Raw genomic sequence first — 9,491 nt, 5'->3', positions numbered from 1 at the left:
ATGAATTTGTTAATAAGTTTAGATTTGAGGTTCCCGATTTCTTTTGAGAAGATTAAGATTATACTTTTATCGGGAAATAAAAGTACCATTTTTTGAATGAACCAATTTAATTCGTAATAAAAACAATTATTATATATAGTATTTTATTTTTAATTATTCTCCATATTTATATAATTATTTAATGTAGGACTCATAAACAATTAATATATGTTATAAAAAAACACTACTTTTCGAAAGAATTTCTCAAAAAAAAAAAAAAAACTGTTTTTTGTCAAAAAATTATTAAGAGTGTTTTTGAATTTGGAAAAGAGTTTTCTACTAAATAAGAACAAAAAACTGTCTTTAAAAATATTTCTCAACAGAGAGGTCTTGCTTCAATTCAGATTCATTAATGAGACAGATGAATGAATTGACCCCATAATGGAATTCAACCTATGCCTCCTTAACCCAATCATAACAGCTTCTTCGCCAAAGAGATCAAAAGAAATCATACACCTAAGAATTTTACCCACGTAAAATCTTTTGGCTCCAATCCTCGGCCAAACTCAGCTAAAGACCTCTGATTAAACAACCCCATATGAAAATATTGAACCTTCCAACTTGTATCTCAATAACTTTGACCATTCCATATGCTCTTCTGCAAGGTGTACATAGAGACTAGAGAAAGGAAAATCCCAAGAATGGACACTACACAGAAGTGCTGTCATCAGTAAAAAGAAGAATTCCATCAAATTTTGCTACAGCTGCTTGCAAACAACTAATATGATCATATAGCACAATCGTGGATCCCAGAATACCAAGAAATCTCGGAAAATGTCCCCATGAAATTTCATCATCAGCCAAGCAAGAGAATGGAAATTATGTTTTTCAAGGTTTTTCTGCAACATAATTGCCTATTAACAATCATAAAGGAAAATAATTATGTGTGCATCCTTCAGCTGATGAAAAGATACGTTAAAGATTAAATTGGGAAATATAAGAATCAATAAGTAGAAAAATAGTCCTTACACTATTATATCTTCTGCAGCAATTGAGTCATTGTTCTTAGTCTTTATGCAGTTGGCCATCGTGAAATGAATTTAAGATATCCAAAAGGAAGAGTCTCAATGTTCTTCCTTCTCAGTCCATTAATTGCAGGTTCCTCATCAAGCACCCACCAATGCCACTATGGATAGTCAGGCCCAAAGATTTGTTCCATCATTGAAGTGGCGCATCAACAAATTCAGTGAACTTGACATCTTTGCAGTATTTGCGCCTTTCACTGCTGCAGACCCCTCCCCCCTCAAAACCATTTTACTTTACTGTCATTTGTTGTATACGTTCTCCAGCCACCATCCCAAGTTCCTCCTTAGTGTGCATTGGAATTCCATTTATTTACACCTGCAAGAAGTAATATCTTTGCTTGTTATATATGTGTATAAAAAAGTAATATATAGATTCCCCAGTCAAACTGGTCTGGAATCAATCATGAATATATATATATATATATCAATATGATGCATTTCAAGAGTTTAATAGGCATCACTGCCTTCTGCATAAACTTATGAATCTGATTCATATAGGGAGCACATAACTAAACAATTGCATAGCTCCAAGCTACCTTGATTAAGCAAGTGGGTTCCTTGTGACCTCCTTTCTCTAATGTCAACTTCCGCAAATTTATTCTCTACAACATTTGTAGGTCAACTAATTATATTCTTTTGTTTTTAACTTTTAACAAAGTTTAATAATTTTCCATTATCCCCATCCTCTTCATAGGACAAGGCCTACCTCAGAAAAGGCCCACATTTCATGGAAGAGATTCAAATGCACCTATACATTTTTGAAAAATATATGCCAAAGGTTTTGAGGGTAGACCTGTTCTGAGCAATTCCAATGTCATGGATATTCCTCTGCTCTTCCTCCTTGTGTATTATGTCATGGATATCACCCTGCTCCTCCTCCTATACAGTTTGCAATTTCTAACCTGCTTCAGCATTTTATAGAAAAAATAATTGGAGTACAGATACACTGGAAAGTTCATGAAGCCTTCATATCATGATCAGAAAATCTTTTCACTTTTGCAAAGAAACTTTGTTCTTCAATTTAGGCACTTAAAAGTGTCATGTGAAATTGAAGAAAACTTCTCTAGATAGTCTAGATCAACCTAGAGGAATGAGTGAACATCAGTCATGTAGATTTTATGATAACTTTTCTAGATAATCTAGATCAATCTAGGGGAACAAGTGAACATCAATAAACTGATAATTGGAAATATTAATAAACTTTATGGATCAAATTACTAAGCAGGCACTTTCCAGTAAAAGTGCCAAGACATGTAACCAATACTGTACAGAAAAAATCCGTAATCCTTTATTTTTAGTCATATCTAAAATAAATGAAGTCACACATTTCAAAATTACTCCACATAAACACATTTATGACTTCATTTTCAAAAATAATACATGCAGCTTTGCCTCCAGAGCATGTGCTCTATCAACATATACAATGCCAACAGTAATCAATGTTCCCTTGTTCTTCGATCTAGATCCAGATTTCAATTGCAAACCTTAATTAGTGTTCCCTTGTTCTCATAACTAAATGTATATTTTAATACCAATGCACTGCATGTACTTATCACAATTTACATTTATTTAGAGATTGGAGCTGCTTCGACCTTACACATCATATACTTGGCATGCATGCAACAAAATGGTTTGCATGTTGTGCGCACGCAAAATGAAAAAGAAGATATAGTTATCATTTGATAATAGCATAAGCATCAGTAAGCTCACCTTGAAATGTTTGTTACTCGGAGGTTTTCATTTGCTTCATGAAAACTTCAATCCTCTCAGCAGCATCATGCATATTCTTCTGTTTGATTTCATCCAAAAGCAAAGCACATGTCTTATATCTAGGTGTTATTGCTTTACCTACCATCTCCTCAAAGAGGTTATAACCCCACTCACATTTATTTGCTCTACAAAGCCCATGAATTAGAAGAGTGTAGGCCGAGACATCTAGACTGAGATGATGCTTATTAACCATGTCATCCAGAAAATTGCTCAAACTATCAATCTTTCCAGTTTTGAAGCATGACTTAAGCACTGGGTAATAAGTCTGAATATCAGGCTTACAAAAAGTTGAATTTTCAATTTCTCTGAGGAGGTTCAAGGCCTTTTGTTCTTGAGAGTGGTGACAGAACATAGCAATCATTGAATTGTAGGTAGACGTATTTGGAGGAACACCAGTCTTGGGCATCTCCACCTCAAAAACACGAACAGCCTCTCTTAATTGACCAGCTCTCCCAAGTGTATGGATCAACGCATTGTAGAAAAGTGTATCAGGTTTACATCCAACTGATCTCATTCTCTCAGCTATCTGTAAGGCTTCTTCAAACTGCTCCACCTTTGTCAGCGAACACATGATAGTGGTGTAAGTGACAACATTTGGCGCACACCCTTGAGCTTGCATATCATCTAGAAGCTCATACACCTTTCTGAAATTGCTTTGGTGGCAATAGGATTGAATAATTGTTGAGTAGCTAATTACACAAGGGCAGCAACCATGTCCTTTCATCTCTTGGATTGTCCACTCAGCTTCATCTACCCGATTGGCTTTACACCAACCATGAATGAAAATGTTAAATGTGTGGGTGTTGGGGGAAATGTGTGATTTGAGTTCCAAGAAGATTGCACGGGCCTGCTCAACTTTCCTCTCTTTACAAAGGGTATCAAGCAATAAATTCATGGATTCTGTGTTCTTCTCCAATTCAAAGTTCCCCAAATCATCAAACACCCTCACCGCATCCTCCCATTCCCCAGCACCCGCCAGCCTTCTCATAGCCTTAGCTACAGTACTAAGCCTAACAAGATTGCCCTGACGCATTTCCTCCATCAGTGCTCTCATCTTATCCACTTGCTTCAATTTCCCCAATATATCAACCATCATATCATATGCTTCAGGTGCATGTTCATACCCCAAACGCGACCCCGCCCATCTAAAAAACCCCAATGCAGACTTCCAATCATCTTTAAATCGATGAAGCAACACATCAACAAGGTTTTGAGACATGGGTATAGCATTACAAGCTTCATCATGCACAAGAGACTTAAAAACCTCATCATCACTACTTCCCTCACGAATTCTAGATACAATAATATCGATTTGAGACCGAATACACTCTTCTCCATTACCAATACCAGTTCCCACAAATGGGGACGGCGAACATAAAGAAGAAAAAGCACGCCAGAAATGCCCATAGGCTTTACTGCGAAAGGGGAAATACACCAGTGCCATTGAGGATCATGAAAGATTAAGAAAACTAGAGAAATGGGTTCAATTGATTGATACTCCAAACCCCAAGCACATAAAACTACAGAATCATTATAATTTCGATTCATGTACCTTTGCACTCATGCTTTTGATAAATAAATTCTGAAAAACAGACGAAAAAAAAAAAGCATTTTCTTCATGGATGAGATTAAATATGGAAAAAGATGAATTGGACATCAAAATTGAAAAGGCAAAAACAAAAATGAAGAAAAAGGAAGAAGGGAGTAAGGGGTTTTTCAAAGATTTACCTGGGCGGCCGAAGCAGAGGGCTTCAGCTGCGCTCAGAGTGGTAGCAGGGCAAAGGAAGAGACCGGCTAATAGTCTATATTTACTGCTGCTCAAAAGGGCAGAAATGCTAAATTCAAGTGAAGGATTTTTATTTTTATTTTTTTATCATAAAATTAGCAATTTTTTTTTCTCCAATGGAATATATATATATTTATATTAAATATTCAAAAATGATTTTTTTTTTCCCACCATTTCTTTCAAATATTTGGCCCTTAAGATGGGAGATTTTTAATTTTAAAAAATGTTTGGGTTTATTTAGCAGTGTGATTTAAAAATGGTTTTCTATTTTTAAAAACAAAAAAATATTTTTAAATTTTTTTAACACTATTTGATTTTTATTCTCCGAAATCAATTTTTTTTTTTAAAAATAAAGTGAAATACATAATAATTTTTAGAAACAGTAAGAATTGTTTTCACCGGTTTTTAAATATAAAAGGAAAACATAAATCCATTTGATTATGTTTTCATAAACTTGTTTTTAAACATATTTTTTATTATATATATATATATATATAATAGTTATGTTTACTTTTTAATTGAATAAAAAAAATAAAATATTTTATTTTTTTTCGTTCAACTAAAAATAATTTGTTAATATCAACTAACATAATTAAAGTGAACTTGTTATTAAGATTAATATCAAGAACTTACTTTTAGCTTAATAAAAAGACTTTTTCTATTCAGTCAAAAAATAAACATCAATATAACTTTTTTCTATTCGGTCAAAAAATAAACATCATCTAGTTATATTGATTAATATTAAGACGTTACTTTTAACTTAACAAAAAAAAAAGTCAAAAAATCAAAGGCAGGTGAGGGGGTGTTTGATAAAACTTATTATGTAATGACTTAAGTTGATTTTAAGTTAAATTATATTTAAATTGTTAACTTAAAATTTATTACTTAATTATTACTGTAAGTATTAAGGTTGTTTGATAAAATTAACTTAAAACATATTTTTAAATCATCAAATTGACATATTTATCTTCTTATATATAATTATAGTAAAAGAGGTTGAATAATAATGAAGGTAAGTGAAGACAATTTGGGTAAATAAAGGTAAAAAGGTAAAAACAAATATATGAACTTAGAAATAAGATTATTGATTTTACTTATTACTTGAGGTTGTTTTTAACTTTTAAGTTGTACCATTAAGTTATTTTATCAAACATATTTAATTTACTTGATAACTTAAATTAAATTATTAAATCATCTTAAGTTATTAAGTTGATTTACCACCCACTGAGATTTTTATAAAAAGTTTAATACGATATCATGATTTTTACTTACTATCTTTTATATATATACATATTTCATCAATTATGGCTTTGGCTTTTAAGGATTTCTAAAAAAATGATTGAATTTCTAAAAAAAAAATTATCCTCTTCTACATTTAGTGGGGTTATTTATATAGTACATGATCCAAATTGCAACTAAAAGGGAAAGAAAACTGAGATTTTGTATAATGCATATAGAAAGACATGCAAATTGTTGTACCAATTTGCCAAATCCCTGAAAACATAGATGGAGGGAAAATCTCTTCAAGATCCCAGAACAGAACATCCCAAAACAAAAGGCAGATTGCCCTTTAAAAAGGGCCCCCATAACAGGTCTCTTGTTTATTACAGATTAACACAAAGCCTCATACACACCCAAACAAAAAATCTAGACCTAACACTACATTAGACAAAATGAGGATCAAGCTTTGTGTTTGTTTAGCATCAAGCTTTAGCTTAAACAGAAGCCATGTGGCGGATCAAGTCGATTACCCGTGAACTGCAAAGTAAAACATACGAGAAAAAGGATTTCAGCAATCAATCATCAAAGCTTAGAGGGATTAATTAAAGGGCCATGCCAAATGTGATTCATGTCCTCTCTACTCTAAGGCTGCAGAGGCCTCAAATCTATCAATGTATCGAATGATAATCTCGGGTTAATGTAGCTTGATTAATCAAGAGGGCGGAAATTTACCTGTAACCCCATTCGTTGTCATACCACGAGACGAGTTTCAAAAAATTGGCATTCAGGGCAATTCCAGCCTTGGCATCAAAGATGCTTGATCTGCATACACAAAACCATCAGCTATGCCATATGTATAAAGTCCATGGCCTGTTAGAAACAGCTTAAAACAAAGAGGATCAACAATCTTTCACCTGCTGTCACCAATGAAGTCTGTGGACACCACATCATCTTCAGTGTACCCCAGGATTCCCTTGAGTTTGCCTTCAGACTCCTCCCTGAGTAATGGATCAAAAATCGGATCAAATCAAAGGATGGGCATTAGGGTTATCACTCAGCAATGCAACGCTCCAGCCACTTACTTGATAGCGGCTTTGACCTCGTCATAGGTGGCCGATTTCTCAAGCCTAACAGTAAGGTCCACGACTGAAACATCCACAGTAGGAACTCGGAAAGACATGCCGGTTAACTTCCCATTCAGTGCGGGCAGCACCTTTCCAACAGCCTATATGATCACAAAAAATGGATTGGACTTTGGATAATTTGATGTGCAAACCATCAAAATCATTGAGACCCAATACAAGGAAGATCTAATGGAAATCATAGACCTCTGCTCGATAACTAAGCTAAGTACCTTGGCAGCACCAGTGCTGCTGGGGATGATGTTGAAGGAAGCAGCTCTTCCACCTCTCCAGTCCTTGTTTGATGGCCCATCAACGGTCTTCTGTGTGGCTGAATTACAAATCATAAGGGAGGAAACCAACAATCAATTTTCAATTCATTTCTCTGAATACAGATAAAAGAGAAGTTCAATACTCTACCAGTTATGGCGTGAACAGTGGTCATAAGACCCTCAACAATGCCGAATCTGTCATTAATAACCTGTAAAATTTCATATAAAAATCTAAGGCAATGAACAACAAACAAGTTGCAATAAAACTTAGATCAAAATACAATGGGTATCGAAGCAACCTTAGCCAGAGGAGCAAGACAGTTGGTAGTGCAGCTAGCATTGGAAACAATGTCGATATGGGGCTTGTATTCCATCTCATTGACACCCACAACAAACATGGGAGCATCTTTGCTAGGGGCAGAGATGATTACCTTCTTTGCACCACCCTGCTCACCAAAAAATCCCAAATCAGCCCACATAGACCATTAAAATGAATTAAACAATCATCACAAAGAAGCTATAAATCAAACCAATACAGTAAAAGAGTTGGTTGTGGGGGGGAAAATTGGATCTGAAATGAAGTTCTAATTCAAAGGCACCAATCCCATTTGTTTCTTAAAATGTTCTTAACCATAAGAGCCTTTGTAAATCACCAGTTATAGAGCACTATAAATTGCAAACCAAAATCAACATGATTATCAATTTCATAAAGCCACAATCAGAAAATGAGATAATTGGAAACCAGACCTTCAAGTGGGCAGCAGCCTTGTCCTTGTCAGTGAACACTCCAGTAGATTCCACAACATAGTCAGCACCGGTCTCAGCCCATGGAATCTCTTCTGGGTTCCTGAAAATCAACCAAAAAAAGTAGCACATTGAATCCCAAACTCAAATCTCCCACTTCTTCTCCAATCAAACAGCCATACAATTCAAGAAAATTCAAACCCCACCTGACACCAAAAACTGTGACAGACTTCTCACCAAAGAGAAGTGTCTTGGAATCCTTAACCTTAACATCATGATGCTTCCAGTGGCCATGAACACTGTCATACTTGAACATGTAAGTCTGCATTTCCCAATCACAAACCAAAAACAACTTGTCACCCACTTCACCATAGTCAATAAAAACAAAATCCCAGATACAGAAATATATAATGATCACCATACCATGTAATCAGTAGTGATGAATGGATCATTTACAGCCACCAGTTCCACATCATTGCTCTGCAGAGCAACTCTAGCAACCAAACGTCCAATCCTTCCGAACCCTGATATCCCCCAACTCTTTTCAGACTTGCAGACAACAAAAACACAAAAGCAAAAACAAAAACAACAGAAACATCAAATGGGTACCATTGATTCCAATCTTGATCTTCTTGTCAGAGCCTACAAACACCCCAAACCATCACTATCAGTAAAAAGACTAAAATAAAACAAACCCAAATCAAAAACCAAAAAAAAAAAAAAAAAAAAAAAAGAAAAGAAAAAAGAAAAGATAAAAACGAGGAGTACCCATGATAGCAATTGAAGAAAGTAAAACAGTTGTGAAGAGAAATATTGAAGAATATGATGAAGAAGAGGCAAACAAGGTGGTATTTAAAGAAGAAAAGGGCGAACCTGTGGGTGGTGATCACGCAAGCGGTTTCTTGGAGAAAAAGTTTAGAGCCGCAGATTATGGTCGAAATCAGCATGAATCACAGTTTGGATTTCACTTTCCATCTGGGAAAGTCTATGGGCTCTAAGAAAAACATCATTTGTCGTTGTGGGATCGGCATATTTTTTTTGGGAATATTCTCTCTAGAAACATCAAATTTGAATTGAGTTTCTTCAGAAAAAGAAAGGAAAAAAAAATATCATAAGGAGGGATTGCCAAAATGGAAATGAAACTGATTATTATTAAATTTGTTAGATTTTGGTGTCAAAGTCAAAGAAAATATTTTTGAAAATGAAAATGCTTTGGAAAAAATTGTTTCATTTTTGTAACCAAATAGGACCCGCCTTTGTTAATTCTGAATAACTTTTTTTAAAATACTAAAAGTAAATCATAGTAATTAAGTTGAATTTATGGGTTATTTTTTTATTAAAAAAATTAATACTTAATAATATTAAGTACTATTTAATCTTAAATTATGTAACTTTGCTATACACTTATATGACGTTGTAAGTTTTCTTAAGGAAAAAATAATAATTTATGAAAGTAAATTATTAGTTACCAATATAGGATAAAATAATAATTTATTGATTAATTTATTTATTT

The 9,491-nt window shown here is 34.1% G+C and overlaps 2 protein-coding genes across 8 annotated transcripts; both read right to left on the bottom strand.

Moving 5' to 3' along the window:
- Positions 1–584: 584 nt before the first annotated feature.
- Positions 585–4,598, bottom strand: LOC117930052 (pentatricopeptide repeat-containing protein At3g04130, mitochondrial). Of its 6 annotated transcripts, none has more exons than XR_004653842.1 (4): positions 2,775–4,598; positions 1,858–1,966; positions 1,009–1,380; positions 585–893 (listed from the first exon to the last, which is right to left on the bottom strand). XR_004653842.1 is itself a non-coding variant. In XM_034850715.1 (2 exons), exon 1 carries the CDS (start codon positions 4,276–4,278, stop codon positions 2,788–2,790), a length of 1,491 nt encoding a protein of 496 aa, XP_034706606.1. In that variant the 5' UTR covers positions 4,279–4,598; the 3' UTR covers positions 797–1,380; positions 2,775–2,787. The 6 variants fall into 6 exon arrangements, 1 of the variants encoding a protein (XP_034706606.1); XR_004653850.1 differs by having other exon boundaries at positions 585–878; XR_004653865.1 differs by having other exon boundaries at positions 797–1,380; positions 1,858–1,969.
- A 1,444-nt stretch (positions 4,599–6,042) lies between these two features.
- Positions 6,043–8,921, bottom strand: LOC117924318 (glyceraldehyde-3-phosphate dehydrogenase, cytosolic-like). 2 transcript variants are annotated; one of them, XM_034842937.1, is made up of 12 exons: positions 8,852–8,921; positions 8,588–8,620; positions 8,402–8,502; positions 8,185–8,300; positions 7,982–8,081; positions 7,534–7,680; positions 7,383–7,443; positions 7,196–7,293; positions 6,924–7,066; positions 6,756–6,839; positions 6,574–6,663; positions 6,043–6,378 (listed from the first exon to the last, which is right to left on the bottom strand). In XM_034842937.1, exons 3-12 carry the CDS (start codon positions 8,402–8,404, stop codon positions 6,336–6,338), a joined length of 885 nt encoding a protein of 294 aa, XP_034698828.1. In that variant the 5' UTR covers positions 8,405–8,502; positions 8,588–8,620; positions 8,852–8,921; the 3' UTR covers positions 6,043–6,335. The 2 variants fall into 2 exon arrangements, with proteins under 2 accessions (XP_034698828.1, XP_034698820.1); XM_034842929.1 differs by lacking the exon at positions 8,852–8,921 and adding an exon at positions 8,747–8,816.
- Between the last annotated feature and the right edge of the window lie 570 nt (positions 8,922–9,491).

Source organism: Vitis riparia, chromosome 1 (genome assembly GCF_004353265.1).
Source record: "Vitis riparia cultivar Riparia Gloire de Montpellier isolate 1030 chromosome 1, EGFV_Vit.rip_1.0, whole genome shotgun sequence".
Taxonomy (NCBI): Eukaryota; Viridiplantae; Streptophyta; class Magnoliopsida; order Vitales; family Vitaceae; genus Vitis; species Vitis riparia.
This window is presented reverse-complemented; position numbering and strand designations above follow the sequence as displayed.

What these genes read in the sequence shown, in the direction of transcription:
- LOC117930052 (XM_034850715.1), bottom strand. Translation starts at nt 4,278, where the DNA reads ATGGCACTGGTGTATTTCCCCTTTCGCAGTAAAGCCTATGGGCATTTC.
- LOC117924318 (XM_034842929.1), bottom strand. An exon ending in GTCACAGTTTTTGGTGTCAG is followed by an intron (nt 8,082 to 8,184) that starts GTGGGGTTTGAA and finishes GTTGATTTTCAG; the next exon opens with GAACCCAGAAGAGATTCCAT. An exon ending in GTCTTGCTCCTCTGGCTAAG is followed by an intron (nt 7,444 to 7,533) that starts GTTGCTTCGATA and finishes GAAATTTTACAG; the next exon opens with GTTATTAATGACAGATTCGG.